Consider the following 24036-nt stretch of genomic DNA (forward strand, 5'->3'; position numbering starts at 1 on the left):
CTGATGAGCACGCATCCCTGAGTTGGTCATTCTGCATTTATGATACGGGAACAACATTGGGGATTATGTCTCAGGTCCCTGAGTGGGTGAAATGAGATGGGTGGAAACACGGCCTGGGCTACAGGTAATGTGCTTTCTGGATGCAACTTATGAACGTTTCTTTGACTGGAGGTTTGGCAGATCTTTCCTTATGTCCAAGCAGCTAGTTGTTGATGGTATGAGAATGAGTTCCGGGCTCCCAGAATCCTACTCTTAAGCTTTCTGGAGCAAGAAAACTAGGACACTGGTATAGATCAAGTACTCTGGGCTTCAGCATGAAGGGCCCACCCCAGGGGTGTTGGTGGTGTTTTAACCACATGGTCTATCAGATTCCAGCCCATGCACAGCTCTCCTGCCTGGATTCCAGGTCACTATCACACAGGGACATTTAGTGCGGCCAGTTGTGGTTGTCCGGTTGTCACCATGGAAACCAAACTGTTACCTAGAAAGACGGGAACAAGGCCTCCAATGGCCTTAGAAACAGAAAACGTGTTCCTCAGAGACAGCTGCAAAATTTTCAGTCTTCTCTTTGTTATCCTTCAGTTTTCTCTTCCTGCTCCTGCATTCATGTTTACCCTTTCCCCCAGGCCTGATAGGAAGAGAATGAAAGTCAGCACACCCCCAGATCCCTCCCAGAAGAAAGGGACATCCATACCAGCCAGGGCTCTGACAGTTGAAGCCAGGTGTCAGGCAAATTCCCCAGAACATGGCACACCATGCCCACTCCATCCTCAGCTCCCTCGATGGAAAAATGTGTTCATGTACTTTTGCTCCTTGATGTCCTCACCAGGCTAAGTTCTAGGGGATTTTTGACACTTCAGACACTTTTGTTCTTGAGGACCAGTGTGGTGGCTCAGGCCTGTCATCCAGTCCCTGGGAAGGCTGTGGCAGCAAGAATTGTGAGCCTGGGCTCCCTAGAGAGGCCCTGTGCCAAACCCAACTGGATCTGAAAACAGGACAACCTCTTTTTCATTTATTTATTTATTTTCATACAAGGTCTCATGTAGCCCAAGCTGATCTCAAACTCATAAATATCTGATTCTCCTACTTCTACCTTCCCATTGCTGGTATTACAGGAATGAGTCACCATGTCCAGTTTACATCGTGCTGGAGATTGAACACAGGGCTTCGTGCATGTTTAGATAAGCATCCTGCTAAGTGAACTCACCACAGTCTAGCTCGTCTTCATTGCTCCTATTTGGTTTGAAGGTGGAATGTCTGCTCTCCTGCCTTATACTTTAGGAACCCCAGCGGATGTGAAGAAGGGCCTTTTTGAATCGGTCTCGAAGATGGAAGATAAAGACCAGTTTGTCCCATTTCAAGTTCAGTCAGTTAAGGAGAAATTCTTCCAAGGCCCAGGGACATCAGGGGCAGCCGATCACTTGGGTTCTCCTTAATATGCCCCCACCTTTGATTAAAAAATTGAGAGAGAGACCTGAGTTGGGGAATGTCATTGTGGGACGGTCATGGGAGGTTGTTGTGTCCTAGCCCCAGTCCTAGGGAGATGAGCTGAATTGCTCGAATTCACAGAGGACACAGAAAAGGGCCTGGGAGCTCAGGTCCTGTGGTCCTTCTTCCTCCTTAACACCTCTTTATCTTGCCTGCAGAACATCTGTGCCTCTTGATGTTAGTCTGGTGTCCCCGACGTGATCAATACAAACCCCTTCCTGGGAAGGGAGGAATGGTATGATTTGGATAAACTTCTGGTGAGTAGGCCACACAAATGCTCCCTGAGCATCACTTCCAGAGCAGCCAAGTACAGATATTGTACTGTCATAATGGTTATTTAGAAGCTGGGTCTGCAAATACTGATACACTGGAACTCCAGTGATGTGGAGAGGTGGGAATGTTGCAGGCCCAGAGCCTAATTACCTTATTTTGGGTTAGCTTTAGCCCTCTAGAAAGCCATTCTTTGCCCACAGAACTGACATCTTGTGACAAGTAGGTAAACCCCCTTTTTGAATTTAACTTAGTAGATTGCGGCGAGCTCCTCGACCAGCGAGGAAGAACGACCACCATGCGAGGATCCGTCTCAGAACACACTTTATTGGAGCGCCTCTTGATCAAGGGAGAGCGGGAGGTGAGGGGCCCCGAGGACTAAACTGCAGCTGCTTATATAGGGAATCAGGCAAACGTGCCGTACTGTGATTGGGTCCCGCCAGAATGCTAGCACGGGGAGCCACGGGATAGGCTGAGGACATAAGGCCAATTACCATACTCGTGCATCATAGCCAAATATGGAGTTGTTTACAGCTAGGCTACCAGGAAGCCAGCGCCATCTTTGAATGGCGGCTCCCTACAGTAGATCACTAGCTTCTGCCAACTCCAAAGCTACGAATGTCATCAGCTAACATCTGGGGCCCATAGGAGAGATTCCCTCTTCTTGTAACCACCTTTCATTCTTTCTTTCTTTTTTTTTCCCCCCCAACACAAGATTTCTCTGTGTAACAGCCCTGGCTGTCCTGGAACTCACTCTGTAGACCAGACTGGACTCGAACTCTAGAGATTCGCCAGCCTCTGCCTCCCAAGTGCTGGGATTAAAGGCGTGCGCCACCAATACCCAGTGCTCGTAACCACCATTCTTCTGATAGAGCCACCAATGTATTTTACATTTGCCTGATTTATGCCTATCTCTGCTTTGTTATGATGGAACTGCTTCCATGTGATGAGCCAGATCTGTTTCCCAGGCCATGGTCACTCAAATTTGGCTCCAGAATAAACTCTTATTCCTGTGGTAATAGCTGTTTTTTTTGTTTTGTTTTTTTGTTTTTGCATTGACAGGACTCACAGAATAGGTATTCCTATCTCCAGGGTACCATAACCTACACAGGGTTGTGTGGTAGGCAGAGAGCAGAGTGAAGTCCATTTACATGCATACTGTTCAATGTCATTCTCCCTCGCTGGCTACCCCCACAGGTGAGGGGAGATGGTGATCACAGAGTGGCCAGCCAGCCAGCCACACAAGGTAAGGCTGCTTCCTGCTTACCCAAAACCTTTTGCAGATAATTGGTGTTCTGTAAAAATGCACCCACTTAGAAGTACACCTAGATACCCACATGGCTCAGGTTGTCCTATAACTACTGTTAATGCAAAGAGTGGGGAGAAAAATCCAGCTTAGCACTGTATTTTAATTATGAGGTGACTGATTGTTTGAATTTTTCATTATGGATATACCTTGCCCCTAGGTGGGGTTTCCAATACCCCTACCCTGCCAATGCTGTTTGTACAAACCCACCCCAACAGTGTCTCCCCTCCTGTTGGACATTGTGATGGAAAGGAGAGATGAAAGTTATTTTTAATTTGGCAACCAACCGAACATCCAAGTTATCCCTTTCAGCAGCTAAGCCTATATGTTTTCTCAACAGGGTATTAATTACCTGGTTCTGGGACTGGCTAGACAGCCTGTCCCGGCAGCTCTGACTACCCTGCTGGCTGTATGCAATTGCTCGGTGGACTCAGCAGGACTCTTCAAGGAACTTCAGCAGGGAGCATCCTCCTTCTCAATAAACTCAGACATGGGCATTGGGCAACTCGTTAAACACATTTATTGATTTTGTTTTTTGACAGTAACCAAACACAGTGAGTGACCATTATAAACAAGAAAAGAAAGGCATTCGTTTGTACTTTGTGAGATCTGGCTGCACCTGGAGAGAAAAGATACCCCAATTTCCCAGGAATTTACAAGGCAAAGTGCATTCCTTCAGGAGCATCACAGGGGTTGGGGGGCGGGGAATGGCAGTTTTGAAACGCAAGGAATCTGTCGCCTACTATATCAGGCCGAAGCTCACCTGGGATGAATGACCGAGCCATGGAGTGGGATTAAAGGCATACCTGCTTAGCAAGTGCATTCCTGCTTGCCACAAACTCAGTAAAACTGGCTGCAAATGAACAAAACATGGAGGTGAAGGAACCACGGGAGATCCAAGAAGGTAGCTGCATGGAGCTAGGGCTTAGCCTGGCAGGAAGGAGAACAGACCAAAGCCAGAAAAATGAAATCAACGCATTAAACACATTTATTGGGCTGTTAACAATAACCAAACACAATGTATGACCTTCAGAAAACAAGAAACAGCAAATGGATCGATTCTGATCTCGGGCAAATCCTAGTACGGTTATGTGACAAAGAGGGAAATAATTCCATTCTTATAGTCTGCGGTGATATATATATACACAACGTATAGCTCTTTGATGTATGTCCTTTTTTTTGAATATTTTCTTTTTAAATCATTGAGTAAACAGAAGAATTGTAATCTAGAAATAAGTGTCCCTGGTCAGCTTTGTCCTGGTTCACCTGTCACCAGCATCCTCAGGGTATCCTAGGACATCGTCAGGGATGATGGGATACAGAGTCCACTTGATGCTTTTGAAATGGTGTTTTCTCCCCTCTCTCTTTCGGAAGAATTTTTGTATGTACAAAGGCTGAGAAGTCCCATTGGATAGAGTTATTAGTTCAGGAAAACAGTATCAAAATTGTAATCAGGTTAACTGGTTGTTTTCTTCTAAGACCTTTGATGAAGGAACCTCTGTTTCTGAGACTTGACTTCCCATCCTGGAGGTGGTATATGGATGTGTGTGTACTCGTGTTTACATATGTGTGTGTGTGTGTGTGTGTGTGTGTGTGTATGTAGAGATGCATTCTTCTGACACATTTTTGCAAATAGTTTTCATGAAGAAGGGGCCAATCCAAAGAGTGAAAGGCTTGGGGGAGGAAGGAGAAGGAAGAAGGGGGGGGCATTCTGGGTTACGTCAATTCACAGTTGTAGAATTTCACTGAGGTGGGATTCTTCTTGGCTTAGTTCCCTACTTGAGGAGCCATTCGTTTACTGGAGAGAGAGAGAGAGAGAAACAACACCGAACACACACATACACACAACACAAAACAAGGCACAGCTGAATTAATGTGCGTACAGTGCAAGCGACCTACTCAAAAGGGGAAGGGGCTGTCTTCTAAACGCCTGCTTGTTGATTAGCATCATGACTAGTCCCTGCCCCGTGGCTTTCTAGACTTGTGCTTTCCAAAATGCCAGCCAACATCTTCAGGTGGCTACTGTGAAGCCAAGTGAATGAAAAGAATAAATGTCCTTGTGTCATCAAGCTAGTCACACTTCAAATGTTCAATAGCTGAGACAGGTGTAGACTATTTTTTGTCATGTAGAAAGTTCTAGTGGGGGGCACTGGTTTAGACCAGAGATAGGAAAACTTTAGTTAATGGCCTCAATGGAGCACATTCCTCCCCCCTTTACTTGCATATTAGCTATAGCTGATTTCATGCCACGTCTTTTGCATGTTACCTATGGCTGACTTCATACTACTTCACTGGAGTGGGGCAGAGACTATCTGACCTACACTGCCTAATATGCTTGATTGCTGCTTCTTTCCACCAAAAGTACTAAACCCTGGTTTAGATCACAACCTCTCTGTGGTTAGGGTTATATCTATCTTCATCACCACTGTACCACCACCACTACCTAAGTGCCCGATATATAGTAGGTGCCCAATAAATCAGTGAGGAATACAGAGAAGGGTCAATGATAGAATCAGGTATTTGTCCAGTAGTTGTGGCTGAAAGGGAGCAAGGACTCTATACTTTAGTCATCTTCCTGAGTGTCTAAGAGAGAAAAAAGGATGGAAGGAATTCAGAGGAAAGAGGACCAATGCAGTTGAGGTTAAGGGGCAGCAGGGGTAGCTGTTTTCGAAAGCTTTCTGGAAATGACCACAGCCCTTGTATTTGGGGACCATGTCATTGTTATAAAGGACTCCCTATTCAGGCACAAGCTATGGTGACTGTCATGATTGCTACGAAGAGAGCAGAAACAGTGGGAAAAGCCCAGGTTGTAGCCACATGGCTTGTTAAAGGTAGATCCTTGAATGTCTTGACTCTTAGTGCAGGACATCGCTGGAACTCTGTCCTGTTTGACTTCCCTTTTCACAATGGGAGTTTGCCATGATGGCTAAAGGATGCTCAGTCAGTGTGTAGAAGAAAAGACAGAAGCCTGAGTGTGGACCAGCCAGGCACAGGAGACAGATGTCATCTTAAGTGCCTCCTTTAGTAGGAATAATAACTGCTTATAGGAACATGGCACTGGAAAAAGATATGACTACTCACTCATTCGACCCTAGCTCAATGTGGCATTTAGAACATTCCATCCCTTTTAAGGGGACACATAGCTAAAACCTCCAATGCTTCTTACTGCTCTGTCCTAAAACGGCCTTGGGGAAATCAGGTTTTCTGAGCTCTCTGATAAAATGTCAATAGAAAGGACTGTTTTGCCTAAACCAGAGGAGATGCAAAGGTTTGATACATGTGATGTTAAACATCTGTACACATTAACATTACATCACACAAATCAAGCCTCTAAGCTTCATCTCCTTCATCTATGTATGACACACAGAATTTGCTAATAGAGAAGCACCTTGCAAATGGGTGTGGCAGTGACTTTACCATCAGAGTTCCTACAATGGGAGGTAGGCCTAAGCTAGGAGACGGCCCTCTGGCCTGGGCGCTGCTCCTCTCTGGGCCCCTGTACTCACCTCTGTACTGCAGCTTCTGGGCCCTGTTGTTAGGACAGTCCTTCCCCTGTAAACTGAAGTTAATGTTGGTGCGGATACAGCGGTTGTTGAGTGGCTGGACAGGCCTGAAGTTGTCACTCATGCTCAGAAAGATCTGCGATGGCTGATTCTGGCTGAGGAGGCGTAGGGAATGCATCTGAGGAGAGAAACAGCTGTGAGATCCAGCCACTCTGTGAATGTGCTGGCCAAGAAAGGTCAAGTGGGCCCTTGCCTGGTCAGGTAACATCAGATTATCTGGGAAAGGTCACGGGTCCTCAGAGCCCCTTCTCCCAGCTGAGCTGAGGTGAAGGTCCACGGATGCCTTCAGACACGGAGGACACTTGCATCTAACTTGCTAGCTCATGGACTTCAAACAAGTCATTGCTTCTCATTCTCAAACGCACCCAGGCAGCAGTTTCTGCTGAATCAGATACCTTGACCCTACCTGGTTACTACCCAGGCCATAGTGGTTGGTTCACCGAACTAAGCTGGACCAGTGCAATTTATTTCTTGTGAATACCTAGGCTGTTTGACCATAAGATTGTGAAGCAAAAAAGAATAAAGCAAATAACTGGAAGAAAGAGGAGAAGGGGAAGAGAGGAGAAAGAGAAGGATGAGAAGGGGCAGGAAGAGGAGGGGAAGAAGAGGAATGGGAGAAGAGGGGGAGAAGAAGGAAGAGAGGATGAAGAAGGGGAGGAGAAAAAGAGAGAGAAAGAGGGAAGGAGGAGGAGAGTGGAGAGCGCCTCCCCTTCCCCAACCAGTTTTTGGCCTTGAGCTCTCTGGGATACTCCAGTATCTTTAGAATATGTTCCTTTTCTGAGTTTGAGTGATCAGAGGGAATTGTTACTGTTTGCCATCTAACAAGTCCTGACAGGATCAGGGACTGGAAACTTCATGCTGTCAGGTTGTAAACATAGATCTTGCCAAGAAGATGGGGTTCTGCCTCACTTGCCCATCTTCCCTCTGAGGCTTTCTAGATATCAGAGCTGGAACAGATGCATGCAATCTACCCTCATCATGGGGAAGAGGAGGAGGGTGGCAAGCCTGGAGTGCACATTGAGCCACCGAGCAGAGCTGGCACAGGCTGGTTCCCGTGCCGTGCTGAGGAATAGACTATCTGAAATGATCTTTAAAAACTCCCACATTCAAAGCACATTTGTGAGATGCTGTGTTACCTCTGCTTGGAGACTGACACACGCATTATTTTTTAAAAGATCTGAGAAGTCTCTTCGTCATGAAATCGACATAGCTTCTTTTTACTGTCTCTAGTGCTAGAGAATGAACCGAGGGTCTCTCTCATCCATGTAGCGCAAGCACTCTACTGCCCAGGTTTGCTTTAGCTTATATGGGTTCAAAAAAATTAGCTTAAAAATTGTTAAGTTTTTGAGAGAGGTACCCACTCTGTAACCTGGGCTGGCCTAGAACTTGTGGTCATCCTCCTGTCTCAGCTTCTCAAGGGTTGGGGTTGCAGGAGTGAGCCATTGCCTTTGTATCCATTTGCACCTCTATCTGTACGCTGAACACTCTATCTCAGAGCGTGATTTTGGCACGGATTCCGCAGTCTTACTTCCCTCAGGCAGGTGGAGTGTCTTCACAGTTCAGATTAGTGCACTTCAGAGGCTGACTCTATCAACACAGGTGTTGTGGGTTTAATTGTGTATGCCCAAACTCGTGAATTGAAGGCATTGGTAATCTGTAGTACTTGGGATGTGACCTTACCCGGAAGTAGGGCTACTTCTGATGCAATCAGCAAAGTTAATATGAAGTAATTGGGGTTAGCGCTTTAATTCAGTACGGCTGGGGTCTTTTTAAAGAGGGTGGATTGGGACAGAGATGTAACCACACAGAGGACACCAAGTAACAGTGAGCAGAGACTGGGGGTGGTACATCTCGAGCCAGGGAACACCAAGATTTCTGGCAAACCACAGAAGTCAGGGACCAGGCATGGAGCAGATTCTCACATTCTCAGAAGGAACCAACCCTTTTGATGCCTTCATCTGGGTCTCTGCCCCCTGGAACTGAGGCAAACAGGTTTCTGTTGGTCGTGCCACCCTGTTTGTGCTTTACGGCTGCACAAATCCTGGTTAAATCAGCACCGCAGCCTCAGAACCTACTCATCCAGTCCTCACACTTTCTTCCCATTAGCTAAAGAACCCAAGGGAAGCTCACCTGCATCCTGGTTATGTATACAGGCTTGTTCATTATTATCCAACTCGCTGTCTCATAGCAGGGTGGGATAGTCATCGACCCATCGTAAGTGATGAAGCTAGAGGTCTCTGGATACAGTTCCTCTATATTAAGTCCCTGTAGTAAATATGCATCATCTAGAAAGGGAGGTAATTAAAAACAAAACTTAGCATCTTGATGAAGTATTGCTGATGCATCATTATTCTATATAGTATTAAACTATGTACTGTGCTTTCGGAAGACTGTATCCGTCAGCATCTTCAGTTGTTATTCTCCTCACCTAGCTGGTGCCTTATTCATTTTTTTTTAAACCACAGAACTTTATTTATTGTTTACAAACAGTCCAGGTGGCTGGAGTCTCCCCTCCAGGTTATTGTTGTTCACATTCTGTGACTCAGACTCATAGAACAGCCAATGATGGTTGTTGCATTGTGGTTTGGAGGTCACCCTGACAGAATGGAAAGCAAGCCTTGTGAAAGATGGCAACTCTAAGATCGTTTCATCCCAGAAGCAGTACGTGTCACTCACTTCTGCTCACATTTTGGTGGTCAAAGAAGTCACATGACTAAGGCTGACATCAGGGATTTAAGGAAGAAAGGAAGATGGGACTTTGAATACTGGTGAGTTGAAATAACATAGCCTACAACAGGACTGTCTGCAGAGCCGTGGGTGCCCCAACATCTGGCTTCACAGTATTATGGTTTGAACCTGAAACGCCCCCTACAGGCTCACATTTTAGAAGGCAACTCCGAACACCATTACAAGCAGCACATCCAAGCTCATGTTTGAATGCTTGGTCTGCAGCTTGTCATGCTATTTTGAAGGCTGGCTTGTTTGGGGCCTAACTCACCGAAATAGGCCCTTAAGGGTGGGCCTTTGATGTCAAACCAGCCCCTAGTTCTAGCTTGCTCTGTCTGTGTCCTATCTGCTACAATCTCCACCCCAAGCTCCTGCCATCATGGATGGATTGCTCTCTGCCACGCCTTCGCGAGGATGATAGACTAAACTTCTGAAGTCATGAGCCAAAATATACAACCAATACACATAGGAATTATGTCAAGGCTTCAGGGCCTGTTGAAATGTTGTCCAGTTGCCATTCTTATTTGTGAACACTGCTTGATTAAAAGGATATTAAAAAAAACACTTTTAGGAAGAAATTAACCAGACCAAATCCTATCATGAAATTCAAAGCTGAAGTTCAACAGCTGACCTCTGTTTTGTAACATGCCCCCCCCACCCCCGTAGGCCCATACAGACGGTCTGATCTTTTATACGTATCACATCTTTTGTTAGTAAATAGTTTTTAATTTTTAAAAATAACATGCATACATAGGAAGACTATGGGGATAAAAGAGAAAAACACGATACAATTCTAATCATTTCAAACAATTACTATTAGCATTTTGGTGTTTTTTTTTCCCAATATTTTTATTCAATGCATTGGTTGAATTTTTTTTTTTAGAAAATGATAATGTATTAGGGTCTGCAATTTTTGATATATTCTACCCTTCCTTTCTCTCTCAATAACTTCTCTTTCTTTGTTGAAGACTATTGCTTTCTTCTCTCAGCTTCCATAATGCGGCAGTTCATCTTCTTATTTTTCTGGCTTCTCCTTCCCAGGTTCTGCAGCTTCTCTATTCCCTTACCTTTTATTTGCTTCTGTCTCTCAATGTTGTGTTCCCTGACCATCTGTCCAAGCCTCTTGTCTTTCTCAGTCCCTGATCCCATCTTACTGCGGCTTTCATGCCCCAGGAATTGCAGATCTGTCTCCAGAGGTGGTAAATGTCCCAGTGTGCTGAGAGCACCCACCATATGGCCATTCTAGGAGCCAGGAGAGGACTCTGTAGGGCACCAAAGCCTGGCTGGCAGAGGGATGAGACTGGCTCACTCCTGGAGTCCCTCTGGATGCGTCCAACTCCCAGTGGGAAAGGACTAACGCTACAGTGGCTGCTGTCATCATTCAAGTGCTGTATTGTGTAAGGAAAGATGGTCACGTATAGCTGGACACTTCATACTCAGAAAGATGGGTCAGACATATAGTAAAGCATCTACAGTGATGCGAAGAATAAGGACCGGAGAGACAAGGTCCACAGTCATAGAGGAAGAAGGTGCGTGCAGAGTAGGTTTTCCTGACCTGCAAGCCAAGGCCATTCAGTAATTCACCAGATAGTCACTAAGCACCGATTGAGCTGGGCCCAGGGTTAGGCCCTTAGGATACAGTAATGGACGGGGGAGATGCAGTGCCTCCCTCGTTCCAGGTGAAGACCCAGACAGCACATGGCAATACACATATGTAGATGACTATGCCAGGGTGATGACTGCGCTGTCTACTGCTATTGGTGTTCATGCTGTCAATCAACTTTTACAGGTGAAGACACTCCTCTACTTTTTCCTTTAGGAGCTGTTCAAACTTTCTCTGATAAGAAAGAACCAGCTTTTCCAAGGGTTTTTTAGTTTTAGTGCTCCTTGGCTGTTACATGTAGAAGACCAATCAAGTTAGTAGTTTGAAACAAATCTACCGTTTACCTGCTCCATCTAAAACCTTCCCACTCTACTGTGGTACAAGGACCCATCCAGGGCTCAATTAATGCTCGAAGAGAGATCAGCCAATCTGGGCTTGGAGAAAAATTTCACTGACCCTAAGATGAAGAATTTCTTCCTCCCCCTCTTCCTCTTTCTCTTTTCTTTCCATTCTTCTTTCTCCCTCCCTTCTTAAAAATATTTTAAATTCACTTATGTGTCTGTGTATACATAGATATGTGGCCCATGTAGGCCAGAAAAGGGTATCAGGTCTCCTGGAGCTAGAATTATAGGCAGTTATGAGCCACCTCATGTGATTTCTGGGAATGAACATAGGTCCTCTACAAGAGCAGCAAGTACTCTTAATTGATTTCCAGTCATTACTAGTCATCTACCTCTCAAGTGTTGGTTGGTATACATACGTGCATACCACTGTGCTTGGCAACTTTAAAAAACTTTCCATTTAAATAGAAACTAACACTTTCCATGGGGACACTAAGGACAAACCAAAGACAAACCAAAGAGGAAAGGAGCCACTGGAATCTGCCTGGGCCGAGTCTGTACTGTGGCCTGAGGTATCAGATGTTCCTATCACAAAGCCACAATGTCCACAGTACACACTCATATACTGATCCTCCTGAGTTTCATCGGTCACTAACATAATAAACTTAGGCTGGGTATCTATCTCATCCTGGGTGCAACTATTCCTAGGCCCTGAACATCTGCCAGCACCAAGCTCAGAGCAGATGAGCCGGGCATAATTAGGTGAATGCAGGTAGGAGTCACAGACTCCTAGTGATCTAGTGATGTGCAGGCTTGAAGAGGGGCTGTCAGCTTTATCTGGAGTGTGTGTGTGGGGGAGGGGGACTCAGAAAAGGATGACAGAAGGCGCTGCCCTGAACTACATCTTGAATGACAGGAAGTAATCAGTGTGTGACTGGCATGGGGTGAGGTGTCAAGGGCACTGCTTACAGAGACATGCTGCAGGAGATAGAGCTAAGGGAGTTCAGAGGGCTATGGACTTAGGGACAGCTTGAGTGTGGGCAGGATGCAGGCAGAGGGATATTGTGGGAAATGAGGCTAGCAGGGTCAACACAGACCACATGCAGGAGGCCCTTGTCTGCATTGTTGAGAGCTGGGTTTCAGCCTGGAGGCAGTTTGGAGTCAGGGCTGGCCTGATCAGATTTGTACTTAATGAGGCTTGCTCTGATGGCAGTTTGGCCTGAAGATTAACATATTGAGTGAGAGAAGGAAGCATTTGGCACATTTTTACTAAAGGTCAGAGTGATTTGTTTAACCAAGCTTGTACGAGGAGCATATTGGGTACCCTAGCATGCTGCTATTATTGTATTTTATTTTCATTTGGCGCATGGCGGCGGGGGGTGGGGTTAGTGGGGTGGTGGTGGTGAAGGATGGACGCAGTAGAGATGAGGGATATTCCATGAAGAACTGGAGCCAAAGATAAAGAACACTTATATTTCCCAGAAAGTAGACCAGCCCCTGTGCCACAGCCATATTTGAGGAAAGGGTTGGGGAAGGGAACAGGCTGGAAGCAAGAGACAAAAAGGTGATGTTTATGTGTTTATCCTCCTCGTGGGGTACCTGCATGTCTCAAAACACCGTAGTGTTGATACTCCAACCTCTGGGGTCCTGGTGGGAAAGTCTTTTTTGGTCACCCCTCTGTCAGACACAATGACCATAGTCAGTGGCCACCCTCCTGGGATCATCAGTGGCTACTGTGTTCTTTCTATCAATCTTTTTAATATGTATGTTTACTCTTTTAATTTTCCTCTACAGAACTTGAAAACAGCTAGCTTGAAGAATCTGGTGCGTGGGGCCTGAGTTTGAATGATCATACAGAATGCCTCTGTATGACTTTGGACCCATAGGTAAGAAGAACCTCCATTCCCATGTTCGCAGCATACAGAAAGTTGGAGTACTTGGCTCACAGGCTATTAGATGAAAAAATAGGACTGTGCTCTACAAGTACTATCTAGCACAAGACTCAATCCAAGTAAGCACTCAGCCATGCTAGGTAGTATTAGTGTCCCCTTTGTGACCGACAGAGTCCTTGCACAGCCTCTCTGGTAAACTACTTGTCATACCAAGAACTCTCACTTTCCCGGCTGAATTAGCTGGCCAGGAATTATTTAGCTAGCTGACTCTTCCCACTAAACTGTGAGCCTCAGAGGGAAGGGCTTTCTTTCTTTTATTGTGGATCCCATTTTGAGGTCTACCCTATCACAGAATGTTCAGTAAACACAAGTAGAACGGTTTCTGCTCAGCAGCTCCCCCTGGTGATGGTGCTGAGCAGAAACTAAGCAAGGAATTAGTCGACATTGGACGGGCGATGACGGGGAAGCATGGCTTCAGCTTGCACCACTAACTTCAATGCACTGCACCTACCATCCCTGCTACACGATACACGAGGTATCCATGAGGCTGTTGGCCTTGTTTCTTGCTCCATACGGTGACGCCATGTTTCCACATCAAACACGCATGTACTCTCTTAATTACATTGCTGAAATTGGCACCAGCTTACATTAACATTGCTCTCGTGACTGGCGCCTCTCTACCTCAAAAGCTGAAATTAGAGCAGTTGCCCTTCTTTTAGGCGCTGGAATTTGAGAACTAGAGGCTGTGTTGCTGCATTTACCTCTTCTCTCCACGGGAGGTTGCTTGGTGAATTTGACAGGTGAGAACCCCCCCCACCCCAGGCTCATGTATTTGAACACTTGGTCCCGAGTCTGTGAAACCGTTAAAGAAGGATTAGGAGGTGAAGCCTTGTTGGAGGAGGTGTGTCACTGAGGGCGGGATTTGAGGATTCAAAAGCCCACTCCATTTCCAGTTAGCTTTCTCTGCCCTATAGTCATGTCTCAAGATGTGAGCTCTTAGCTGCTGCTTCAGTGCCGGGCCTGCCCCCCACCCCCACCAAGCTCCCCGCCATGAGGGTCATGGACTCTGACCCTCTGGAACTGTGAGCCCCAAATAAACTCTTTCTTCTATAAGTTGCCTTGGACATGGTGTTTTATCACAGCCATAGAAAAATAACTACGACAAATAGAATAGAGTTAGTATGACCCAAGAAAAACTATAGGTAAGTCAGAAAGTTTCAGCTCCAGCATTCAGAGATGTTTTTCCATAATTTCTCTTATGGTTTATAAGCAGGCAACGCCTCAGACTTCAAGTCAGGGGTCATACTTCAAGGGTAAGTTCTAATTATATGTTTGCCAGTAGCTTACTGTTTCTTCATGGGTAACCTACAAAACCTCTTCTTACTTGAACGGGCATTTGTGGATAATTTCTAAGGCTATCTTCATGTAAAAAATGTTCCATAGATCCCAAAACACCTCTCAACATCAACAAGCTTATACAGCCAAATTTATTTTCAGTAGGTCAAGGTTTTGGCATGAAAACATTGCATTGTTAACGTGTCAGCTATTGGTTTACAAGGACAGGAAGATCACCCTTGGATAATCAATATGTATAGAATTCTACTGTTCTGAATGACTGTGGAAGCTGACAGCTGTCCCTTTGATTCTGTGGCATACTATGTTGAATCTAGGATTTATTCCATACTGAGTTCTCATAGGTACAAATAAGAAGTCCCCAGCTGAGACTTTATTTTTTGTTCAAGAGAAACTCATTAGGATGAAATGTCTCAGATGGGGACTCTGTCTTTAGTCTGAGCTTCCACTGGGTGCCTTCGTCAAGTGCCTGATACTTCCAAAGATCAATACTGGCGTTGATCAATATGGAACGACTAGGCAACTTTAGTATATTGAATAACATTATGCCCCCTTGTAATCTGAGGCAAATTCAACTGAAACAAAAAAAGGCAATCGCAATAGAATAAAGTAATACAATTTTGTTTTTTGTTTTACGCAAACAACAAATGAGGAAAAGACCTCTGAAAACTGTATTCTTGGAGGCAAGCTGCACTTCACCTGTTCCTCACTGCCATGAGTAACTACTGGCAGCAACATTGGAAGCAGTGTGCAGAATTTCCCATTATGTGAAAACACTCCCAAGTCTGTTCCTCAAAAATGAGAGTACATGTTCAATTAAGCATAGAGAAAGGCACCTGGAGCAATACGCTTAAGCTCTTTGGTGATCCTTCAATACACTTAATACTGTGTCCCCCCCAGGAGAGCTGTGCGGAGAACTCTCCCTGAGAGCTGTGAAGAAGAAGGCAGTTACAGGCTGGTCTGTGCTTGCATACACATGCATATTTTACTGGGGAATTTTGGGGGAGGTGTGGCTAACTTGAAATTACAAATAGGCTAATTAAAACACCTTTTAAGAGCTTGTTCTGTGTGCTGAATGCCCTGTTTATAAGTTCTCCTCCAAATGCTCCAGTTGGTGTGTCTTTATCGCCTTGGAGGACGTATGTTAACACAGAAAGCTGATGTCTTCCTATTCAGACTTGATGTTCCTCTGCATTCTTTTTCACATCGAAGCCCTTCTTTGTCCTTTCTGTCCATGACTTGAGTGTTGTATCAGTTAATTTCCCTCATTGTGACTCCATACCTGGGAGGAACAACTCAAGGCAGAAAGGACTTCTTCTGGCTCACAGTTTGAGGGGCTACGGCCCATCATGGGAGGAAAGGCATGGTGCCGGGGGTGGCTCACAGTTGTGACAGCAGGTGTGCGATGTAGCTGAGTTCATCGCCTCAACCGTCAAGAAACAGGTCAGCCAGAGTGAACAAGGGCTGGGCAGTAACCCCTAGTGGCCTAATTCTTCCAGTGAGGCCCCATTCCTAAAGATTCCACCACCTTCTAACACAACACTGCAAGGTGGGGACAAAGCACACAAACATTCAGGCCTGTGGGGACGGTTGACATCTAAGTCACAACACATGTGGACTGCAACTGAGGGAAGAGAAAGCCGCCAGAATAACACACTGCCCGAGGATTTGAGAAAGTGTTCATTTGCAACAACGCTCTGATCACCACTTCTTGTTATCCATTCTAGAAGGCTCTTTGCAATCCATTAATCATTAGTTTCGCCTATTGAAAAGACTGTGAAAAGTGCTGGTTCAATGAAATCAAGTGGTACTAAAATGATACAAATGTTACCTTTTATGTAATTGAGGTGCCGTGTCTGCTAATTAATTAACAAGGAAAACAGAGGCTTATAAACATCATCCCAGTACAGTGCATTAAAAATTAAAAGACTTCAGGCTAAATTACCAATATCTCCTCAAGAAAAATCCTTTCTGAAAATCCATTTTTCAATGTCATGCCTTCAGTCTTGACCCTCACTCTGTTGAAGCGGAATGTGACTTTAATAAAATGGATTTTCTTTAGAAGACTTTTTAAATTCAGCCTGAAATTAATTCAGGCTGGTCTTTTCTATTGTCGGTCCTGGTTAGTGAGAATATTTTACAAGTTTCACTCAGATGTACGAAATTCAAGCTCCTGGGGCTGGGGCAATGGCTCAACCATAAGAGCACTTGCTGCTCCTCTAGAGGACCTGGTGGCTTTGGAACTCCACTTCCAAGGGATCTGACACCCTATTCTGACCTCTGGGGCACTGTACTCACATGGTATGCAGATATAAATGAAGGCAAAATGCCCCCCCCCACAAAATAATAATTTAAAAAATGACATTTAAGTGCCCATGGATAGCAGTGACATCTCACGAAGCCCTTGTGTGCACTACTTATATCCAACCATAGTTAAGTGGGCTTCTCTGAAGCAAGCATATTCCACCACTGCCTGCAGGCCTGGAGCTACACTCGCCTTCAGAGTAAACTGTTGTTGGCACAGTGACTTGCCTCCTAACATTCAGGAGCTGGATTCAACAGGCATATGCCTCAAAACTTAGGGACACAGAAATACTGTACACTGAGTTAATATCAATCACTGCCCAGGCAATCGACCTATTGTCTTATTTAATCCTCATCCAGCCCTTTCAACATCAGCTTACTGATGAGGCCATTGTCCCTTAAGGTTGTTAAACACATCTGGAGTCAAACAGCAAAGACCGTGATGGAGCTAGGATAGGAGCCCAGTGGGAGGGCTAATCTTGGTTGTCAACTTAATGGGGTTTAAAATCATCACGGAAACAGACATTTGGGTATGCCAATGGGGGGGGGGTGTTCTAGAATGGGTTTATTGAGGTGGAAAGAGCTATCCTCAATGTAGGTAGCATTGCCCTATGTGCTGGGGTCCCGGAAAAATAGATGAAAGAGAACTTAGCACAAGCACTCATCTCTCTGACTCTTGACTAGGGATGGTGTGACATGCTGGTTCAAGCTCCTGCTGTTGTGATTTCTCCCCCACCATGAGTTGTACCCTGAGAGCCAAAGAAAGTCTTCCAGGCTGAGGTGGCTTTGGTCAGGTATTTTTATCACCACAATGAGAAAAGTTAAAACACACCAGGTCTGCTCCTTTTGATCTCTTCACAGGAGAGCGTGGTCACCCATGATAATGGCGGTCTTTACCAACAAGGATTCCAAAATTCTCCCATACTTTGGCAAGAGTACCTTTACTTCTTTTTATAGTATATGTGTGTATGTATGTATGCATATATATTTATACATATATATACACTGTAAAATACAAATATATTATATATACATATATGTATATACTGTAAAATACATATTGCATCATGAGAGAATGACTTCCCCCAGTTTCCTCCTTTCTCAGTTCTTCCCTCTGTCCCCAGTCCTGTATAGAGATAGTGAGTGGACTATCTCTATAATTGCCATCTTGTGCCAAGTGACTTTTGTGCTGCTCCGTCCTCCCTGCACCTCCTCAGCTGGCTGGTGAGATGGCCACATAGGAGCCTTTTCCATAATACGGCCTCAAAGATATATATTTAGAAGTGGTTTTCAATTCCAAGTCATGAAGATTTGAGCTGCCCTTTCAGAAGTGAGGACTTTTCCCGCCTCTCTCCTGTATTTATTCTTACTCTTATGACTTCACCCAAGTTTAAATGCCATCTGGATGCTGATGTCTTCCACATTTGCAACTATGGTTCTCGCTCCTGAAATCCAGACTCATATATCCAACTGCCTACACCACCCCTCCTCTGAATGCTTAATAGAAACCCCAAGCACGACATGTTCAAGATCTGTGATCCCTTCCCCACCCACAGACACGCTTCATCGGAGTCTTCCCCATATCAGGGGATGGAAATATCTTCCTTCCAGTAGCTTGCACTAAAAATTTCATAGGAATCCTTGGTTCTGTCTTCTCTTACACATTAAACATCTGATTTACCAAGCAATCTCCTTCTGTCCCTTTAAAATATATCCAATCACTTATCATCACCTTCTCCCCATTGACCTGGTCACCATCAATGCCATTGTCCCATTATTTGGATGGTTGTAATCACTTTCTGTTTTCACCCTTGCCACACTGTAGTGTATTTAAAAAATTTTTAGACTCACTTATTTTATTTTATATGTATGAATGTTTTGCCTGCATGTATGTATGAAAATCCATGTGCATAACTGGTGCCTGCGGAAAAAGTCAAAAGAGGGCTTTGGATTCTTTGGAGCTGGAGTTATGGACAGTTGTGAGCTCTGGGAATTGAACCAGGGTCTTCAGCATGAGGACCAAGTACTCTTAGCCACAGAACCATCTCTCCAGCCTTTCTCTAGCCTATTTTTAGTCAAGTAATCCCAGTACACTTTTTTTTCTCTATGTATGGTATATGTATATGTGGTGTGTGTGTGTGTGTGTGTATGTGTGTGTATGTGTGTGTTATGTATGCAGGTGTGCTTGCACATGAGCATGCATGAGGAGGCCAGAAGAGGACATTGAGTGTCTTGTTTTATTTCTCTTTGCCTTATTCCCTTGAGACAGGGTCTGCCACTAAACACGGAGCTAGTCTGGCAGTCAGCAAACTTCAGTCTTCTGTCTCTGTCCCTCACAGAGATGGGATTATGGCTGAAAATGCAGACATGGCTGGCTGTTTTTGTAGATGCCGAGGATTCAAACTCAGGCTTGAATCAGCAAGTCCTCAGGCTTGCTCAGCAAGTGCTCCTATTCCATGGACCATCTACCTAGCCCAGAGTGTGCCTTTTGACAGAAGATGCTGTCACTCTGCTTGAAGGCTTGGACTAGTTTCCAGTCTGTGGTGCTGTCTCTGGTGACGGGGTATGCCAATCATGATAGTGTGATAGTGTCCTCTGAAGATGCTGATTTCCACGGGAGGTCCCTATGTAAAGTAACATGCATGTGGCAGTTGGAGATAGCTTGGGCCAGGATCAGCCTGAGCTGGCCAAGTGTCACTGTGCTAGTTCTGTGGTTAGTCGATGCCCCTTCTAAGTGGAAGCAAGTATAAGAAGCAACATGATGATGAGCAGTGTGATTGCTCATCAACCCGAACTCAAGCTGTAATGAAGAGAAAAGTATGCTGAAAGGTTTTGTGTTATGCCAAAATCCCAGAATTATAATTAGTCTTGAGACCATGGAGTTTGTCTTTCCTTGCCCCATAAGAAGGAAGCATGAGAAAAAGGAAATAACACTGGAACCATGCCCAGGAGGACCCATGTGTATAGGAGAATGGGTTGTGCTTCAGGAAGTTCCTTCTTTCCCCATCCTCATCTCTGTGATGCTACCTGTCTCATTTAAGAGTGTGGAAGCAGGATACTATAATAGGTGCCCCAGGCAGGTAGCATCATCTTCATCTTGACCTGAGTTTGTGGGCTGATGCCAGTATAACCTGCTACCTCTTACTGAGGCTCAGGGGTGGGGAGATGCCTAGGTTGCATGCTTGAGGATGATTCATTTCAGGCTCCCTACCTGCCACAGGGCCAACCTTCCCCTGCTGGAGGCTGTAGGAAATTGAACTGGAGGGAAGAGAGCTATGGTTTCCTGCTGAGCAAATCAATCCCTTTCTGCCAATGTCCTGGGCATGGTGGTGTCTGGGCCAATTCTGTGTATCAAGCCATCATTATCCCTGGGGTGAAACTCCTTTCAGATGTGTGACAAAGGTCACCATGGGGGACACCTCCCTTAGAACATCTGCTATTAGAGGACCTATTATCATGTCTCAGCATGTAGGCCAGGGTATCCTGCTTAACCTCACCCTTCCTCCTTTTCTTTCTGTGGCCCTGGCAGGTGTTGAGCATGAGGGATGGATGGAGGAGAGAATACATCTATTTCCTCTTTCTGTGTTTCTGCTTCAGTGGTGGAAACATCATAAGCTCCCTGTGACAGCACAGAGACTTGGCCCTAGAACACTTTTCCTGCCTCGGCCCCCCCCCCCCCCGCGCCCCCCGCACCTGTTACTGTGTCTGAAGGAGGATGTTCAGTTCTCCAGTAACTGAGATGCAGTGTTGATAGGGACAGATCCCCTCTCTGAACTTTTCCCAGTCCCTTTGATGTTCAGCAAATTTTGTAATGCTGCCACTCTGGAATGCTTTGGCTCCCTCCTTCCAGCTTGCCTGTCTTCTTCCTTCCTTCCCTCCTGCCCTCCCTCCCTCCATTCTTCTATCTTTTCTCCCACGTCCTCTCTCTTCCCTTCCTCTGCTTTTCCTTCTGTGTCAGTAACCACTTCACTTAATATTAATCAGACTGGTGTAGGGGGAGGGGAGGGGAGCAAAAGACCCCCTAATGATCCCCTCTGCTAGTGGAAATCAGACAGATTGTATGTTGGGGTTTAATGTGCAATTTCATGGCTTTTCATGGTCTCTAAACTGCAAATTCAAGATAATTTGAAAACATTTTATTTAATTTTCATGCCTTTTTAATCAAAAAAGTTAAAAGAATAATAATCTTTTATAGGCAGTTATAAATGTGCTATTTACACACAAGACAGAAATATCTCCCTTAGCAGAGCAATCTAAGCATGTGCTTGGAGAGAACTCCACGAGAATACTGATGAGGGAGGGCATGGCTGTGTGTGGAAAGGATTTAAGTCAGCCTTGCAGGTGACGTATGTTGAGGTTCACCATTGTGTCACCCCATCCGTTCCCCAACCTCGTCAGACAGAAGTGACCTGATGGTGAGCCCCTTGTGGGGAGGACCAGCATCTCAGCCATCTTTACATTCCTACTGAAGATGTGGGCTGGGAGAAGCAGCCAGTGATAGAGTGACAGAGGGCGGTGATCTCTGTCCCATCCTTCCACTGTCTCTTCCACACCACACTGGAGGCAGAAAGCAGCAGGCCCAGCTGAGCTACGGGCTCGGGGGAAGTATTTTGCAGGGGGATGTGGGAATTCAAATGTCCACATGTTTTTTTTTCTATTGTTGGAAATCATTATCTACCTGTTGTTTGATTCACAAATACCAGAGCTTTAAGATTTCAAAAACCCGGGGTTGAACTTTTTCACTTTGTGAATGAAGAAGCAGTATTAAAGTGAGGGGGTTCCTTGACAGAGGTCAAGGCAGAGACTTGAGTTCCAGTTTCCTGCCCATTCCTAGCTAGATGGCCCTGCTGTTCCCCATATTGACTTTGATCTCCTGATCTGTGCTGCCTCCCATGGTTTCCCTCAGTCCTGCGACTTCCAGGTTTACCTTCTCTGTTCTTCCCCCTTCACCTCGGCACACTTTCTTCTTTTCTGATTAAGAAGTTTAGGATGAAGTAATCTGAAAGCTTGGGAAGCTGGCAGAACCCTACACATTCATGAGGTGTGGAGAATGAAGGAAGGTGCTGCCCAGCCCCCTTCTGGAGGGAAATCAGACTTGGATCAGGTGTGGTTCTGAAAAGGTCCATATTGGGTCCAAAGTACCTGGTGGGTGGTTTTTTCCATCACATACTTGGCAAAGCCCCAACTATGTAGATAGCTGACATGGTAGAGTCAGTCAGCCGATAGAATCCCCGAGCTCATTACCAATCCACAGGATAACGATGACCACATCATCATAATCGTTATTGCCTTAGACAGGCGTGGATGACAAAGGCACTCTGGGGACTTGGGTTTGAAATGGGCTGCTTCTTAGCCAACCCTGACTCTCTGGAGTGACTTTCCACAGAATTAAAGGATTGTGAGGCAGAAAGGGGCCCATGGAAATCATCAGTTCTGGCTTCCTGCCTTCCGACAGGACTAACCTTTGTAGAATAGTTGCTGTAAAGGAAATTGAACCAAACTTACTTTTATATGTTATTCTTGTGATAGTATCTCTGTTGAGCATTCGATTAAGAAATGGGTTTGATGAATCAGAAACCTATAGGGCGAGAGAAAGTATTAATGACTAAGTTTCAGTCACTCTTCCAGGGCAAACATCTCCATGCATTATTTCATTCCTTCATATTGATGGCTTACTATGGGTCCAAATCTATGATGGTTAGAAATTCAGAGATCAGAGACACACACTCTACTCTGTATGGACACCTCATCTCCAGAAGGAAGAGAGGTAGGTGAATAAATGGTCTTCGTGTGGATTAAGGACTGCTCTGATAGAGTCACTAGGGAGAGACCACCCCACTGTCTGGGAATCAGGGGAGCTAGGATCTGAGTTGGTTTGGAAGAATGGATGGCACTGAAGTTTTTTAATACTAGAATATGGGAAAGGAAAACAGACAAGGAGCACAAGAAAGCATCCCTGCTAAGGACCTGTTCATGAGAGGCAGATACTCATACAAATATCCAGTGTAGTTGGAGCTAAGGGCATTGGAAAGGACAGGATGGGAGGCTAGCCCATGTTAGGCTTTGAATATCACAAGAGGATACATTTAAACTTTATTCCTCAGTAATGGGGAACCATCAAAGGGTTTTGAGTAGGGAATATGGAATGAAATGTCAGGAAAGGGGCATTTGTCTAAGTACAAAGAGTATCTAGAATAAGGGTACCAGAAGAGCGAGGAAAAAGTGAAGCTTGTAATTCCACAGATCATTAGCATATGAATATATTATAAACCACAACATTCAGTCTTCCATCCACTCACCCATCCATCTATCCTAGAAAGATTTGCCAAGTACCTCAAACAGGCTAAACATTGTACTAGAGATGAGTTTCCATTTTTTACTTATGCTCTTACATATCCAGATTCTTCCTCTGGAGGAAGAAGCTCAGCAACAGACTGGGGTCAAAGAATCACCCTTTATCATGAGGCAGCCTCGTGGAGCTGTGTAGTTTCCTTAACAACACCCCTTTTACTCAGTCTTTTCTCAGTACCGCTGTTCATCTTAGTCATTTCCCTCCTACCTTGCTCAGCGCAGCTCTGCAATTTACATCTCAGCTGCTAATCGGGTGTTGTGACACATCCACATTTTAAATCTGATTTATTCCGAGGTTTGGAAAAATCACGGCAGATGATCATCGTTATTAGATAAGCAACAGGTAACTTTAGTTTGGAGAAAGCACAGGCTGTTTATTTTGTCTCCATCTGTCTTTCTTTTCACACGGATTTCTGGGTGTGTTGGAGTGAGACACACAGCTAACCAGTGCTTGGGGAAGGACGATGCTCAGTGGAGGCAAAAATCTACCTTCCAAGGGGCGGGGGGATGTCCCAAGCTGAACACTGATGCTCCCTGGAGACAGTATGTGCAGTTCAGCTTCTACTGTGACATACTTTTTAGCATTGAAAGGACAGACAGCTCAGAGCCTCCTCCTCTTCGTACTGATACACTCTGTGACAGCAGGGGGGCCATGAAGGTGTCTGGTGGAGTAGGAATCTGCAATGGGTCTCAATTGCTGGGTGCCTTGGGTTCCTGGTACCTGACAAGCTGGACAATACTGCTGTTGAGACCAGTCAGTCCCCTTTGGGGCTGATTAAAAATTATTGAAATATTTCCAAAGTGCACACAGATGATTTGTGGGCACAAGCGTGTTGGC

The 24036-nt window shown here is 45.2% G+C and overlaps 1 protein-coding gene across 2 annotated transcripts in view; it reads right to left on the reverse strand.

The window, feature by feature from the left end:
• Positions 1-3562: 3562 nt before the first annotated feature.
• The window catches only part of Ca10 (carbonic anhydrase 10), a 517658-nt gene continuing 497184 nt past the window's right edge, over positions 3563-24036 (reverse strand). For both annotated transcript variants that reach the window (XM_028868886.2, XM_028868885.2), the window contains exons 7-10: positions 22353-22425; positions 8758-8912; positions 6571-6745; positions 3563-4862 (exon numbers count right to left, since the gene is read on the reverse strand). In XM_028868886.2, the coding sequence (XP_028724719.1) occupies positions 4840-4862; positions 6571-6745; positions 8758-8912; positions 22353-22425 (426 nt within the window). In that variant the 3' untranslated portion in view covers positions 3563-4839. The remainder of the gene's footprint in view (positions 4863-6570; positions 6746-8757; positions 8913-22352; positions 22426-24036) is intronic.

The sequence above is a fragment of the Peromyscus leucopus genome, chromosome 8b (genome assembly GCF_004664715.2).
Source record: "Peromyscus leucopus breed LL Stock chromosome 8b, UCI_PerLeu_2.1, whole genome shotgun sequence".
NCBI lineage: Eukaryota > Metazoa > Chordata > Mammalia > Rodentia > Cricetidae > Peromyscus > Peromyscus leucopus.